Source organism: Sphaeramia orbicularis, chromosome 6 (genome assembly GCF_902148855.1).
Source record: "Sphaeramia orbicularis chromosome 6, fSphaOr1.1, whole genome shotgun sequence".
In the NCBI taxonomy this organism is placed as follows: domain Eukaryota; kingdom Metazoa; phylum Chordata; class Actinopteri; order Kurtiformes; family Apogonidae; genus Sphaeramia; species Sphaeramia orbicularis.
The window spans coordinates 54,950,767-54,967,154 of record NC_043962.1 but is presented as its reverse complement, the minus strand read 5'-3'; the positions used below and the strand labels follow the sequence as shown (position 1 = coordinate 54,967,154).

The 16,388-nt window shown below is 39.1% G+C and overlaps 2 protein-coding genes across 3 annotated transcripts in view; both read right to left on the bottom strand.

Annotated features, from left to right (window-relative positions):
* Positions 1-16,388, bottom strand: part of LOC115421075 (low affinity immunoglobulin gamma Fc region receptor II-like) — a 299,216-nt gene that overhangs the window by 219,041 nt on the left and 63,787 nt on the right. The gene's annotated exons all lie outside the window — the stretch shown is intronic.
* Positions 1,071-5,873, bottom strand: LOC115421078 (uncharacterized). 2 transcript variants are annotated; one of them, XM_030136789.1, is made up of 9 exons: positions 5,760-5,873; positions 4,703-4,744; positions 4,353-4,610; positions 3,719-3,961; positions 3,023-3,127; positions 2,776-2,850; positions 2,639-2,695; positions 1,447-1,512; positions 1,071-1,358 (listed from the first exon to the last, which is right to left on the bottom strand). In XM_030136789.1, the coding sequence occupies exons 1-9, from the start codon at positions 5,788-5,790 to the stop codon at positions 1,303-1,305; spliced, it is 933 nt and encodes a 310-aa protein (XP_029992649.1). In that variant the 5' UTR covers positions 5,791-5,873; the 3' UTR covers positions 1,071-1,302. The 2 variants fall into 2 exon arrangements, with proteins under 2 accessions (XP_029992649.1, XP_029992647.1); XM_030136787.1 differs by having other exon boundaries at positions 3,023-3,181; positions 5,760-5,871.

Here is a 16,388-nt window from a genome sequence, read left to right as displayed (position 1 = left end):
GAAACCAAAAGGGGCGGAGCTGCTATAGTTCATGAGGATGTTTCGTAAACTGGACTTTCCTGTTGTGCTCTAAACAATAAATTACCCATGATACTGCTGCTGTTGGCAGAGAGAAGTTTCCTTTAAGGTTGATCAAAGTCAGAGTCGAAACTTCAATATTTACAATAAAATAATGAACTGACAGAAAATGTCCCTGATTGACATAAAAAACACAAAACAGGAGACGCTGTGTGAAGAACGATGAAAAACCTGTTTATTGAAACTTAATTCAATAAATCTACAGTAACTATTGAACCAAACTAAAGTAAATAACTATTGAACTAAATTAAATAAACTAAACTATTGAACTAAACCCAAATTTGTTCAAATGTACCAAAGTCTGCTGAGTTGTTACTAGTTATAAAAATGACTCGTGTGGGTCCGACTTCCTTAAATGGTAAGTCGTGACCCAGAACCGGGTCCCAGACCGGTTCAACATCTGAGTGAAGGTCAACTGAATTTAGGACAAAAACACAAAGGCCAGTTGAAAATGACAGAAAATATGCAACAAAATTACATCAAACAAGTTGTATTTTTAGTAAGAAAAAAAACATTTGACCAAAACTCAAACAAAAGCTGTGTTTTGCATTAATATAATTATCGCAGTTTTTTTTTAAATAATTCATAAAATTATGTTGATTAAATCTTCAATTTCTTGTAAGAATCTTAGGTTTTTGTGATATTTCCAGACTTTTCAACATAAATTGAATTGAACTGAATTAAATTGAATTGCCTTTATTGTCATTTGACAGTACAGAGTACATCAAACGAAATTAACTTCAATGATTAGGGACATCAGGCCGCTGCTCCTACTACAGAGTACAACTAGAGCGCATCCACAAAACCCTTTTCTTTGAAAAAAAATTGCAGTGAAGAACAGAAGATAATGCAAAGCACAAATATAAGACATCATACAGTAAATAAATAATGACTTTAGATGAAGATATGGATAAAAGCGGGTGGGTGAGTCAAAGAGTCCGACAGTCTGGAAACAATAGAAAAAGTCGCACACAAAAGGTTGGAACAGGAAACAGGATTCAGTCCAGTTTAATTTAATACATGACGTCACCACCAGAGGACAGTGTGGAGCAAAGAAACAAAACACATCTATTAAATACAACGGAACAAAAGTGAACATCCACAGCTCTGCACCAATAAAACAGACGGCTCCACCCACCAGCTGATCTACGTTTCCTGGTTAAGGAATGAAACACATGGATGTTGGCGTCCACGTTACCGTGGTAACCTGATGTGTGTTCCTGGTCATGTGTTTCTTGGTCTGACTGATGAATAAACCACGTCAGGATCAGATGACTGAGCTGCGAAAAACACAAAAAAGACTTTTACAACAAAAACGAATCACCACGAAACCCTGGTAAAAGATGTAGAAGATGTTGCCACAGTTACCATGGTTCCGTCTGGATGACCTCTGACCTTTGATGACGACGTGACTGTAGGTGACGTCCTCAGCTCCTGAAACAGGTCAAAATTATTCACTCCATAATAAACCACTTCGATCCACAGCTTCATGCTACTGGTGCCGCGGCTACATACCAACATACGTACCACGGCTTTGTGCTAATGGTGCCGCGGCTAGATGCCACTGGTGCTGAAGCAACAAGGTATTTTCACCCGTGGCACGAAGCCGCAGCACTTGGGGCAACTGCCACGGAATCCATGCCAGTGCCTTCGTATGCACCCGCTGCCTCTCCCACACCGGGGGGATTTAAAAATTAGCGTGGGCCGTTAACAGTAAACAAACAAATAAACGCCATCAGACAGATGTGGGACTGGGGACACGCCCAGATCCACCAGCTGTTGTCACTTCTAGCGGAGGACTCTATCTATGCTAACATTTTTGGAACGGTGAAACACACACTGACTCTGGAGAGGTTAGCAACACTGCTATGCTTGGGCTATTTCTGACCCTGAAGTGATACGTCCCACTATCCGCTGTGTCCCCGCCCCTTTGATTGGAAAAAAGGTGAGATCAGCATCTGACCTTTATTCCGGGATCTGTGTAAAAGTGTCTAACGTATGTGGACACGTAAGGTTTTAGGTAAAGTTACCGACTGGTTTCACTTGGACTCAGACCAGGAGCATCTGCAAACACATCCATGGTTTCATCACCAACAACAGTTAGAGCAGATGGATTTCATAGAACTGATGATGTTCCTTCGCATCATCAGCAGGTTGGAGCGACGTGAAGACCCACCAGAGGACGACTGCTGCCATATTATTCCAACAGAAGTCGCAGATACCGTTTCACTTCCAACATCAAGGATTTGTTCATCTTTCTACGAGCGACCAAACGCACTGAGAGCCTGTTGTGTCGGAACCACTCCCCTACACTTTCTGATCCATCACCCAGAGGATTCTCAGCCTCCCTGACGTTGGTACCAGACACAGCAGCTACTGGACTTTACATTCAACATCATTTATGTTCCTCGTGGTCAGAACTGGGACAAGTTGAGTCATATCAGGTCCAGTTCCTTATGGTGACAGTCTACGATGTTGTTGGTTGGTTGGTTTGGTTGGGCGGTTGGATGGATGGGTGGGTGGTTGGAGGGTTTGTGTATTTATTTATTTGTTTGTTTACCTTCAGTGTTTGTTTTGATTCCAGCGTACACTGTCTCAGCCTCTCCATGATGTTTATCTGTCAAACAAACACATCACCATGGTAACGGGTCACATGGATCTAAGTGAACCTGGTTCAGGTGCAGGTGTGTCTCCTACCTCTCCTATTGGCTGCCTGAGCGATGGTGACATCAGCATACGTGACATCTACAGGAGGGGAGGAGTCACTGTCACCTGAAACGCAAGAAGAGGAGGAGTCACATCAGAACTACACTGTGAACCAGGACCGGGACCAGGACCGGAACACTGGACCAGGACCAGAGCACTGGACCCTTAAAACTAACCTGAACCAAAACCTCTGGGACATTTATGAAACATTTAATGTCTGGTTGAGACAGTTCATCACCTTTGTGTTTCTTCCACAGCAGCAGAACCAGAATCAGAACCAGGACAACCAGTGAGACCACAGCTATGATGACCGAGATAGTGGAACCAGAGGGAGAATCTGGACCTGGGGAAGAACCAGGATCAGAGGATGAAGTTGTAGGATCAGTGGTAGTGGAACCTGTAGGAGACAACAGAACATCATCTTCAGTCTCAGTTCATTTGACGTTGTCGTAGAAGTTTGGTTCCATGGATCAGGTCCAGATGAAGAACAACGTCTGTGGAAACAAACCCTGAACCCAACAGGAAGTCCAACATTTACACTCATTCATAACAGACAGAAGACAGTCTAGAAATGCACTGATGTGGACACATGGACCGGTGTTCCACAAGGATCTATACTGGGACCACTTTGGTTTGACTTTATATGTTCATGATCTACATGAATTCAATTCAACTGAATCCTGGATCAGAAACCAAAGCGCTGTAAGAGCTGTCAAATCTGAAACCAACTTTACAGATGGAACATGTGACCAGAGATTTGAAGATCCATGTTCTATCTATTGGTTTGATCTGTGTTTATAGAAACATTTGATGGAGACGTTTGATTGTGGTGAAAATGTTGAACTGCAGTACTATGAGTGTCCACCAGGGGACCTACATATGTTCTGTCTGTAATGTGTACTTTATGAACAGGAAGTGATGTCACAGTCCTCACCTTTGACCCTCAGGCTGCTCGCTGGAGATCCACCAACATCTGGAACATAACAGGAGTACTGGTCTGCATCAGACAGGTGGTCTACAGAGATGGTCCACTCTTCTACTGGGACAGGTGTGAGTGTCCGACCGTTTTTTATAAACTCAGCTTTCGGTGTTGAACCATCTCTGACTATACAGCGCAGAGTGACATCACTTCCTGTCTCCACAGGAAGTGCAGGGATGTCCAAGATTACAAAAAAATCTGTTAAATACAAGCAGAGTTGGACAAATGAGACCAGAGACACAAATAAAGACAAAGGACACACACATGAAGTGGACTCCCAACAGTGGTTCTGATCTAAGGTCATAAGGGGGACTTCAACATTGAACTGTGTCCACATCTGAAACTAGATGAATATGGGATGTCCTCATCTACAGCTAATATGTGTGTGACTCCGCCCACTGTCCTCACACCAACTATACAGAGAGCTGATTGGTGGTCAGACTGAGCTGTGGTCCACGTCCACTGTCTGGAACAGAACCTGCTACCCACAAGGCCACACTGGAAACCTCCAGTTAAAGCTGGACTTCCCTCAGGAACCACCAATCCTGTTAGAGACACACTTCAACCAATCACAGCTCAGTTTATTCACCTGTTACAGTGATGGACACCTGGTCACTCTGCTGTCCTGAACTGGTCTCACACCAGTAAACTCCACTGGCCCCTGGCGTGAGACCATCGACAACGCAGAATGACCCGTCTATCCTTCCAAACTCTGCACATGTCCCAGTGTTTCCGTTCGTCAGTGTCCTCTTCACTGTCCATCCATCTGTCTGGACGTCTGGACAACTCACAGACAAACTGTCTCCTCTGAAGAACTGCTGAACGTTTGGATAGACGTCCACAGAGACTGGACAGAATCAACACATTCAACAGGTTAAAGACACATGGACCAAATGTCCAACTGTTATTGAGTCTGATTGGTTGAATTCATCATCTCACCTGAAGAAACAGTCAGTCCAGACAGCAGCAGGACACAGACACCTGAAGAGGACAGAGGACACAGGTAAGAGAACACAGGTCAGAGGACAGAGGACACAGGTCAGAGGTCAAAAGACACAGGTCAGAGGACAGAGGTCAGAGGACACAGGTCAGAGGTCAGAGGACACAGGTCAGAGGTCAACCCAAACCAACAGTGTCCAATGACCCCAGTGTTGTGGTTGTCCTCTGTTGTCCACAGTGGAGCGTCTTCCTTCACTAATGGTCTCTGGTTGGACATGTTTGTGGACGAGACAGAGTTCAGTCTGAACAAAAAAACAACTTAATCTGATCCAGAGTCAGTTTAAGGAAGCGGACAGACAGACAGTGACCAGTTTAACCAGACCAAACAGACCAGTTAAACCAGACTAAACAGACCAGTATAACCAGACTAAACAGACCAGTTAATCCAGACTAAACAGACCAGTTAATCCAGACTAAACAGACCAGTTAAACCAGACTAAACAGACCAGTTAAACCAGGCTAAACAGACCAGTTAATCCAGACTAAACAGACCAGTTAATCCAGACTAAACAGACCAGTTAATCCAGACTAAACAGACCAGTTAAACCAGACTAAACAGACCAGTTAAACCAGAATAAACAGACCAGTTAAACCAGACTAAACAGACCAGTTAAACCAGACTGAACAGACCTTTGTTTGATTGACAGCTGTCATTCAACTCCACAGCAGAAGGTTCAGTTGAACACTTCTGAAGGACAGATGGACTTCTTTGATCCAAATGTTCAAACTGACTCTAATGGAACCAATCAACACTAATAATGTTTGACTTCTAATCAATACAGATCAATCATCGGTCCAATCAGCTGTTTGTGTTGTCGTCTGGCGCCATGGAAACGCCTTTAAGGTCAGTTCCAGTCGACACATCAAACCCAGGATCAAACTGCTCCTTTCCATCTGAACGTTGACCTTTGACCTCATCCTGTTCAAGTGGACCTGATCAGGAACCCATGGGTCCGATCAGTGATCGATCAGGCCAGTGTTTGATGGTTGGACTCACCGAGACGATGGAACACACACCGAGTCTTCATGTCGTCTGAACAGGAACTAACACAAACTTCTGCTTTTCTTTATTTCTCCACTTTCTGAGCTGCTTCCTGTTTTTTTTCTTCATTTTTTTCATTGTTTTTTTTTTTTGCTGTTACCGTGATAACCAGATCAGTGTGAAGGTCAGAGGTCACATGGAGTGAGTCATCAGGTCTATACAGACAAAGGAAACCCCTTTAAATATGACCAGTACCACATGGGTTTGGAATTATGACAGAAGTGTTTGTGACTGGGCTCAGTTTAATCAAACTCAACAATAAAAAATAAAACAACTCAATTCAAAAACCTCAGATATTCTTTAAGAATAATTCAATTAATCAGTTTTCTGATTAAAAGTGCAAGAAAGAAAACATGGATATTTTCTGTTCATACTGTATTATATAAATATGAGGAAAAACTAATAAGAGTCAGAGACTGAGATTAAACTCAGATCATTTTATTGTAATAAATACTATTAATGTCATCCATCCATCATTAGTCATCCACTTATCCATCCATCCACCTTTCCATCCATCCATCCATCCATCCATCCATCCATCCATCCATCCATCCATCCATCCATCCATCCATCTATCTATCTATCTATCTATCTATCTATCTATCTATCTATCTATCTATCTATCTATCTATCTATCTATCTATCTATCTATCTATCTATCTATCTATCTATCTATCTATCTATCTATCTATCTATCTATCTCTTATACAGACTGGACCACATCCTCTTGTTCCAGTATAATAATGTGTTTGCTTCCTTCTAAATTCAGACCAGATTGATGGGACTGATATAAACTCATGGTGGACTCACCTGATCCAACAGCCCATTTGGTCAGAGACATGGGGGTGACAGCGTGACCCCAGGACATCAGGCCTCGTAGGGATTTGTGTTCATCTAGTTCAACTAAGAAACACACACAAAACACATGACGTGAGATTAGTCATTAGATCAAATTATGACGTAGCAGTTCTGACTGAATATGTGTCTTTGAAAGCCAGTATAACTCACTTCGGACCCCCACCCCCTAAACCCCCGCCTCTGTGTTCATGCATTTCCTATCAGACTGAACAGGAATGAACTGTTTCATCTGGAGCAGGTTCATGTTCTACTTTACATTCATTTTGATCTGAGAGCGTCTGCATTTCAGTCAAGGTGACATGGCAACTAAGAGGAAATGATCCAATCACATGAGGACAAGACAATACGAACAACTGTGATTGGCTAACGGGTTAGAACGTGGCTCCAGGGTGGACCTTTAACCGTCCAATGAGAGCACAGCCTCATGTCACCTGTTCAATGAAACTCAGGTCATTTAACTATTTAACTGTTGATTCATTTTCAGTGTTGACATGAATTACAGGACATGGGAAAAGTACACTGTTGTTCATAAAGTTGGAATAATTTTGTTTCCATGCCTGTTTTTATTCCTATTACCTGTTCTGTTCCCACCAGTGAGCTGATGGCCGTTTGGGATGAAATATATTAAAGTTTCTACAGTAAAACTTCTGTTAATATAGGCATGCTATACCACATGCTATTACATTAGAACGATTAGGTTCTCTGCAACAGCATCACTAAGTTCATTTTGCCAAATAGAATAGAATAGAATAGAATAGAATAGCCTTTATTTTATTTTATTTTATTTTATTGGTTTATTTAATGGGGACCATACACATTTATGAACATTGCTGTATAAAAAAATACATCTATGTAAATATTCCAGAATTAGTAAAAAATAACTACTTTTCATCTGCAGTTCCTACTAGGCAGGTGACAGAAACAAAACATCAAACAGTCAACATTAGCATATCACTCGTTCACTATAAATTAACAAAACAAAACATTGTATACATTGTATATTGTCATGTACAATGAAATTAGGAAAAATGTAATTATTGAATCTAGATATCATTAAAACTAATGGGACTGTCTGATTAATTATGTTCCTCTTTAAAAATACACTTTAAAAAAAAAAAAGGGGGGGGGGGGGATCAGCTAAATTTAACCTTATGTTGTAGAGGCTGTATTTTAGCCACATACTAAAAATAACAATTTGCTCAAAAAATAAAAGAAGTCGAACTAGAGGTTGTTGCCTTTTAAGTGAGGCATCATTATTTAATTTTGTCCTTCAATTATAAGCTTTGTAACTTAGAATGACAAATGGGAGAAAATTAACACAATTTAGGTGGGAAGGAACAGGTTCAAAGTAGTTTTGTGACCCCTGTAAACCCCTCTCACTCCTCAAAAACCTCTGCTTTTATCTTGTCCCTGTTATTTTAATCTTGATTGACTGTATATATATCCATTATATCTTGTATATAGTTCTTTCATCTATATCATATAGAGGTGGCGTTTGTATATTTTACACTGAAAAAAAAAAAGTAATTTAACAGAATTTTAGTAGTACACAGTATTGACATTTCACGCAAAAAGAAGAAGAAGAAGAAGAAGAAGAAGAAGAAGAAGAAGAAGAAGAAGAAGAAGAAGAAGAAGAAGAAGAAGAAGAAGAAGAAGAAGATTTTCACTGTTTATTTTACAGATTTTCCTGTATTTTTTAAGATACAGGAAAATATCAATGAAATGACCAAAATAGACTGTGATTTTACATGTCAAATGGAAAATAAGATGAAAAAACTGTGACTGTGAATAACCATAAAATGTCAGTATTTTTAAAATAATTTTTTTCTTTTTTCACAGGAAAATACAGTTAAAATACATTTGCAAATGTACCATAATTTCACAAATATTTCTTTTCTACTTATGAGATTAAACTGTTAATTTAAAGTTTAATACTGTAAAAAATAACAAAATGAGATAAAATTACAGACAATTAACCGTTAACCGTATTTGTTCTGTAAGTTTAACAAGACTTGTTTGTTAATTGACAAATATTTTGTGTAATTACAGGAGGTTTCACAACAAAAATATTGAATAAATCTATTTTTGTGAATGTATAACATGTATAAGCACTGATAAACTGTCCAAATACAGTTTTTATCAGTGGACTGTACAACTGAGTCTCATTGAAAATCATTTCTATATTTATTTATAGGTAATTTGATTGTTTTTATACATGAAAATATTCTTTATTAAATATTAAAAGGTCAAAAAAATATGCAAAATCTCATGTAAAGTTAGGGCAAAAAGCTGCATTTTAATTATGGAAAATTACCGTATTTTTATGAGATGGTTATTTTCTGTTATTTTACAGTATTTTTTCAGCACCCCTGCTGCCGGAATATTACTGTTTTTTTTACTGTTTTTTTTACTGTGTGATGGTAATCTGATAAATACCAGCTGGAGGATGTACTTACTGAGAGATTTCAATATATTCACCATATTTTCGTTCTAAGACTGTACAGTATTTAATATGTGACTTATCCAGTTTTGGATAAAGCTTAAAGTAAAAATGTGTATTTTCTTCATATTTCGGTTGCCGTGGCGTCGGCTGAAGCAAAAGTGCATCAGCTCAAGGATCATGTTAAGGACTGACATGACTTTCCTTTCTGCCAGTGATATTTTTCTGAAAGCACACTCCAAGGCCACTTAAAACCACTGTGGGGGCGGGGGGTCGGGGGGCTCCAGGTGGGCCTGAGTGCTCCACTCTCTCCCCTTTTTCATCAGTGCAGATGGAGGCAGTGGCGGCAGCAGCGTCATGATGGGGCACTTATCTGTGGCTCCAAAGAATAAAAGGACAGATGAATGCACTTCATACACAACACTTGAAGACAACAAAGAGTGGTGCTGATGTTCGCAGGCGGAAGCCCAGATGGTATCGATCAGTCAGGTGGTGTTTGTTTGTGTGTTGCACTTCAGGCTTTACCGGCTTAAATCAGACGAGGATCCTAGACCGCTGGTGTTCAACACATGAGTTAATATTAGGTATAAAAGAAATATAAGGTAGAGCTGCAGTTATCCATTACTTTTGTAATCAAGTCATCTATTGATTATGTTTTTTTAAATTATATTTTGGTTTCAGCTCGATTAAATGATTATTTCAATAGGTGAAAAAAAAATTACAATGTGAAACAGACAAACAACTTGTCTTTTAATCCAGAACCATCTGAAACAACAACCTCAAAAAGTATAAAAGTAAAAGGATATATAAAAAATATCTACATAGATATAAAAACAATATAGCAGTATAAAATATATATATAACATACATGTATATATTACGTGTGTATATATATATATATATATATATATATATTATTATTATTATTAGTATTATTAGTATTATTATTGATTATATTAATCTCTCCCTAGCCACCAGACTTATGATTTATTGACCCTTGTCTTACAAACATCTTGAGTTTCATTTTCAGTTTTATGGTCGTATGGTTTGCAGGTACTAGTCTTGCAGTATCCAGTGACATCTATAAACAGTCTGTCAGCTCAGTCTGGAACACATTTGGATCCAACTGACAAACTTCTACCAACTGAACATGGAAATAACATCCAACTGTGGGTGGATCCTGGAGTCATGTGCGCCACAATAAGAATCCGTGTGAAACACAACAGTGGAACCAATGTTTAACAGCAGAGGAATGAAGGAAATGAAGCTTCGATTCAGGAAAATTGGAATTGAATATTTTTGTACTCCATTCTATTAAATTAATCGATTAGATTAGACAGACAGACAGATAGACAGATAGATAGACAGATAGATAGATAGATAGATAGATAGATAGATAGATAGATAGATAGATAGATAGATAGATAGATAGATAGATAGATAGATAGATAGATAGATAGATAGATAGATAGATAGATAGATAGATAGATAGATAGATAGATAGATAGATAGATGTAATTTAACCCAAACTGGGAAATTCCAGTGTAGCAGCAGTATGACCCACATTCAGTAACAAATCATTTCAGCTCCACAGTTAAGTTTTCCTCAGATATAGTAATTATTATATTTCAATGCTGGATGTTTAAAATAATATCAGAGTCACTGATATTAATTTCTGTATTCAATACATAAATTCCTCAATGAGTTATAAATTATATACTCTACTTCATATATATGCACATACATACACTTGTGTATGAATACATTGTATATCCGCCACCTGCAAATTTACATGATATTAAAGCTATACCATATGATGTGGCTTTTTTACACTTTTCTTTTGTCATCTTAAAATGCTCCTAATAAGTGTGTGTCAAATTAAAATGTAAAAGAAATCCACCAGGTATTGAAACTCAAAAATGTTTAATTCTCATATATTACTATAAAAGTCTGACCAATCATTTTATTCGGTCCAAATGAAGTAATTGGCCGAACCTGGCTGAGCCTCCTGTCAATCATCCATTATCGCTGTCTCCGCATCCGGTATGTGTCCCTCTGAATCTGACGCTTCACTGTCGCTGCTCCTCCTGTCACTGACCACAGTCTACTGTTTAAGGACGTTAATGGATAAAACTCAAATGCACACATGGAAGGAAAAAACGGATTTATTAAAAGAAACAACAACTAAGGGGAACAAACAGGAGTCCGATGAATGAAGGATGGGGATAAAAGTCCGGAAGTCAGCTGTACTGGACTGAACAGGTCTGCACAAAGCTCAGCTTTTATGACTGTGGGACTCATACAGGTACATGTACATAGTGTCACACATGTAGGATTATGTAGGATGATAAATGTATGAACTATGAAACCTCAAATGTCCACGGAAAATTCGCAGAGGCCGTGCGTTCACAGTGCGTGCGCCCGTCGCCTGGGCACCTCATCTCCGTGGTGCAGTGAAGACACTGACCCAGAACTGCACAGACCACACCCTTAAATACAGTCTACTGATGGAACAGGGGCCGCGGGCCCGCAGCAGGTGGATGATGTGTCTGATTACTGAGGGAGGGGTCCACGGACACACCGAAGAGGACCGGACCTCCACCTCTGCTTCCTCCGTGCGCATCAGGTGAGAGGAGGAGAGCGTCAGAGCTCAGGCAGAGGGGGAAGTGGGCGGGGCTTTGGAGGGAGGCGGGTTGTTCATGTTCAAACTTTTACAAAGTGCTGTGAGAAATGCCACATCGGTAGGTAGAGCTTTAAGTAAACAAACAAATATATGAGAGCATCCCTTGTTTCTTGTGAAGGTTTGGTTTCCTGGATCCATCTCCTTTTCTTTGTCTTTCGGCGTCTGTAAAACAATAGCTCCCACTGTTGTTCAAACCTGTTCATATAATCTGTCTCACAACAGCTCTGCCCCATTTTTATTAAATATTCTTCCTCAGTTTAGACAGTACTGAAACCAGCGCTGTCACACATCTCCCTCTTTCTGACACTCAGTGGGCGGAGCCGCGGTGACTTCCGCTAGCGGTTACGTCACGTGCATACCCTCTATCAGGGTTACGTGAACCACGTGATCACCGGAGCGGCGACATCAAAGCATGTTGTAACTATTTATATAGCTCTGGACAGGTGGGAGGGAGTCTGCGCAGAGCCACGAGCACAAACAGGTTGAGCTCCCAGAGCCTCTACACATGGAGGAACGGGAAACCGACTGAATGAACCCGAGTGACTCACAGAAGAGGACCGGAGACTGTAAAGATACCAGAAAAGACTGTGTTTGAACCAGAGCCGGAACACCGACTGTCGGAGCGGACATTCCACCGAGGGAGAAGCTAACGCCGCAGCATGCTAATGCTAGGCTATCATTCTGCTGCATCACTGCCAAGGAACCGGACGTTTATATTTCAACGCACTCATCGTTTTCCGAGCTTTATTTCATCGCAGTCAGTGTTTTTCAAGACCCAACAGGCCTGCCACGTTCTTTTGTCCGTGGTTCCGTGGGTTAAACTGAGGGAGTTGTGAGTAGTACTCAACTTGACCGTGTGTGTGTGTGTGTGTGTGTGTGGGCCCACCACCAATGCTAATGCTAGTTTAGTTAAATTCACACATATCTGAGCTTCCGTTTTCTGTCAAGCCATTGTATGTTGTGTATTGGCCATGGTACATTGCGGCTAAGGGGAAGCTATTTTGTTTTTGATTTAAATGGGTTTAATTTGTTTTGGGGAGTATTGTTTTATTTAGGGATGTAATGATATGAAAATTTCATATCATGGTTACCATTATTATTGTGGTATTATTGAAATTGTACTCAAAATGTTCAAAAAGTACTCATACACACACTGAAATAATTTAACCAAGTTGTATTTTGAAAAAAAAAAAGCAAAACAAAAACAACAACAAAAAAAAAAACAATAACAAAAAAAGTCAAATATAATAATTGGCACAATGTACTTCCTCTTGGCGGAAACATTCAAATATTAACCCTTAGTGGTCTGAGTCTATTTTGTCCGTTTTTCAGTCCTCTTGATTTGCCTTTATATACTATATAAATGTTCACGATACCCATGTTTGGAATTTTTTTTTTTTTTTTAGCACAACTTCATCTATCTCATGTCATTTTTTTCCACTTTAACTTACTATATAAGCATAAAAGGCCAGAAAACACAAAAATAATATAAAATCTGATTTGAAAAATGTATATACTTTATTGCATGAATAACACACAGATGCTTAACGAACTTTGTCAAAGACTTTAAAAGTAAATATTGGTTCCGAATATTAGGTATAGAAAGTCAAAATTGTAATAAATTAAAACTATACTCAAATATTTGACATAAAAGCATATCTTTACAAAGGCGTTTTCTCTGGAAAAGTGCAGTAATCAAACACGGTTATCATGATAATTAAAATTTCAATGGTAATACTAACCGTCTGCAATTTTACTGTGGTTTATTATTATACTGGTAATCGTTACATCCCTAGTTTTATGTTTTTCATAATCTGTCTAATGGGTTACTTACATTTTTGTTAGGGACTTTAATATTTATTCTGCCAAATTAATATTCAAATTTAAAACTAAGGCTTTTACATTTTGCCTAAATGCTAAAACTATCTCTGAGTCTCATTATTCTAACTTAGGACTTATTACTAATATATATTTGCTTTATATCCTTGAAATGGGCTCTATGCACAGCCCCACTACTTCCTGAACCCCAGGTGGGTCCTTTATTTCCTGTCTTTTATTATTGGACACACGGATTAATCCAGGTGTGCCTGCTGCTCCTTGTTGTGACTGGTGATTAATTAGGCACACCTGGTTTAATCAGTGTGTCCAATAATAAAAGATAGGAAATAAAGGACCCACCTGGGGTTCGGGAAGTAGTGGGGCTGTGCATAGAGTCCATTATCCACTAACCAGGTACACCTGCGTGGTGTCTACCTTTATCCTAAACGAGCCCTAGCACCCTTCCATTGTCTTTAAAGGTCTTATATAGAGTGGTGTGTATGTACTACATAAAAAATTGGAGGCACTGCTGGGATAAATTTAATTGCGAAAGTAGTTTAAAATAGCTGTAAATTTGCTTTAAAATGTAGTTTGACCCAGATATATAAAAACATGTCTATATCGTAGTTAAAACCTTGAATCTGTAGCTGTTCAGCTCTAGGTAAATTCAAACTAGACACTTTCCATGTGGAAATTGTGACAGGGCATGCTGTTTTGATTCCGAGGTCTTTTTTTTTTTTTTTTTTTTTTTTTTTAACAATAGGTCCGACTTGTCATTACAAGGTAACAGGGCTCTCAAGTTTTGAACTGAGTTCAGGGTGAGATTTTGGCAGCAGGGGTTTGGATGGGGTGGGGACGGGGATCTGGTCTGATAATGACACATAAAATCATACAAATAAACATATTTATTTAATTCAGCATTTCTTAGAGAGAGAGAGGGAGAGATAGTGTTTATTGTACTGTAGCTGTCCTCTTCTGTAACAGTAGTGTAATGGGAATATCTAACTCTTACTTGGATATAGCAATGCGATTGTTTTTTGTTTTTTTTTTTTTTAAATTGGCTGTTAGGCAGCTATATTCTTTTTAATTGATTAGCTGGTGCATGCAGGAGCCTTCTGAACTCTACAAGGAACCCACTTGATTCCTACCTGTTCCACTGTTATAAAAATATTGGCCCAAAGTGGTGTGCATTATCCTGGTAATTTCTCTGCATGAGAAATACAAGGTGTGGCATGTGAACAGGTTGAAATGCGAGTGTTTCACCCCCAAGGCGTGAGAATTAAGAGCCCTGAGGTCATGTCCAAGTCCAGGCTGAAGCAGCCTGTAGCTGGGTCATTCCATGTCAGATCACCCAATGAGTTAAACCCTACCTCCTCCAAATTCAATGAAAATTGGTTTATAGGTAAATCCTAGCCAGAAAAGCCAAATTTTCAAATTTGAGCAAAATCAGACCAACGGTTTTTGAGATATCGCCATTTCTTTTTTTCACTTTTTCGCGAAAAAGGGCGTGGCTGCCAAATTTTAAAGTGCTGTATCTCGGCAACCAGTGGTCCGATTTTCAAAAATAAAGTATATTTGTGAAGGGGAGATCATAAGGAATCTAAATACATCATTAGTTTTATCTTTTAAGTGATATGACCTTATGACCCTATCATGACCTTTTGACCTATATTTTGACCTTGAAATTGACAATTTGGGACAAATGACCCCGCGATGACTTTTCCTGAAAATTGTAGCCCAACATGTTGCCTACAACATATGAAGAAACTGGAGAGGTAATATTTTTCATTTTGAAGCAGCATCAGTTTGAAATGTGCATTACCACAGCTAAAAGTCCTACTCCTGTACATTCTATGTACATCCATACACACAATTCAACACATTTCACACATTATATGCTTACCACATGGTTAACATGTTCTCTGTCTCTACACTACTAACAAGACAACTCAAAACCACTTGCTTGCAGTAGTGCATGCTATTCTCAACTGAAACTTTATTCAAAAATATCTAGAATACAAGTCAGGGGTCACATGACCTAACCCACTTAAACTGCAGACCATATGTCTGCCCTAAATTACATCATACACAAGAATGTGAATCTTGTACACTGTCTTTCATGTCTGTATTTCTATTTTATATATATATATATATATATATATATATATATATATATATAATATTATATTATATTATGGATTCTAAAGCAATGTTTGAATACTGTGTCAAGAATATCCCTGGAATCTCCTTCTTTCATGTCACACAAGATGAAGTCGCCGCCAACGAAGAAAACCTCAAACCTCGATTCCAGTTAGCAAGGACTATCAAAGGCACTCTGCAGTATCATCGTTTTGTACCTGTCTCCCTCACTCAGATTAAAGCCTTTAAACTCTCTGAGCAGGACAGTCCTCCAGATTTGGTACAAATCCAAGACGCCAACAATGAAACATGTACACCCAGGGTCATGCAAATTCCCTTGGAAATAAAACAGCAGAATTTCGTCTGCTGTATGTATGATGAACATCCGTGGATCAGACTAGTTGACGAAATTTCTGAGGAATTCGGTGACTACCACATCAAATTTATGCATCCATCTGGACCTGCTAAAACCTTCCATTGGCCATCAAGGGATGACCAATGTTGGATCCCGGAGTCGGATATTCTATGTGTGATAACTGCTCCGTACCTAACCTCCTCCTCTACTAGAAACTATTGCCTCTCTTCAGATGACCTTTTCAGGATTTCAAGTGAATGCAACAAATGGATTCTTGACACTGAATAGACA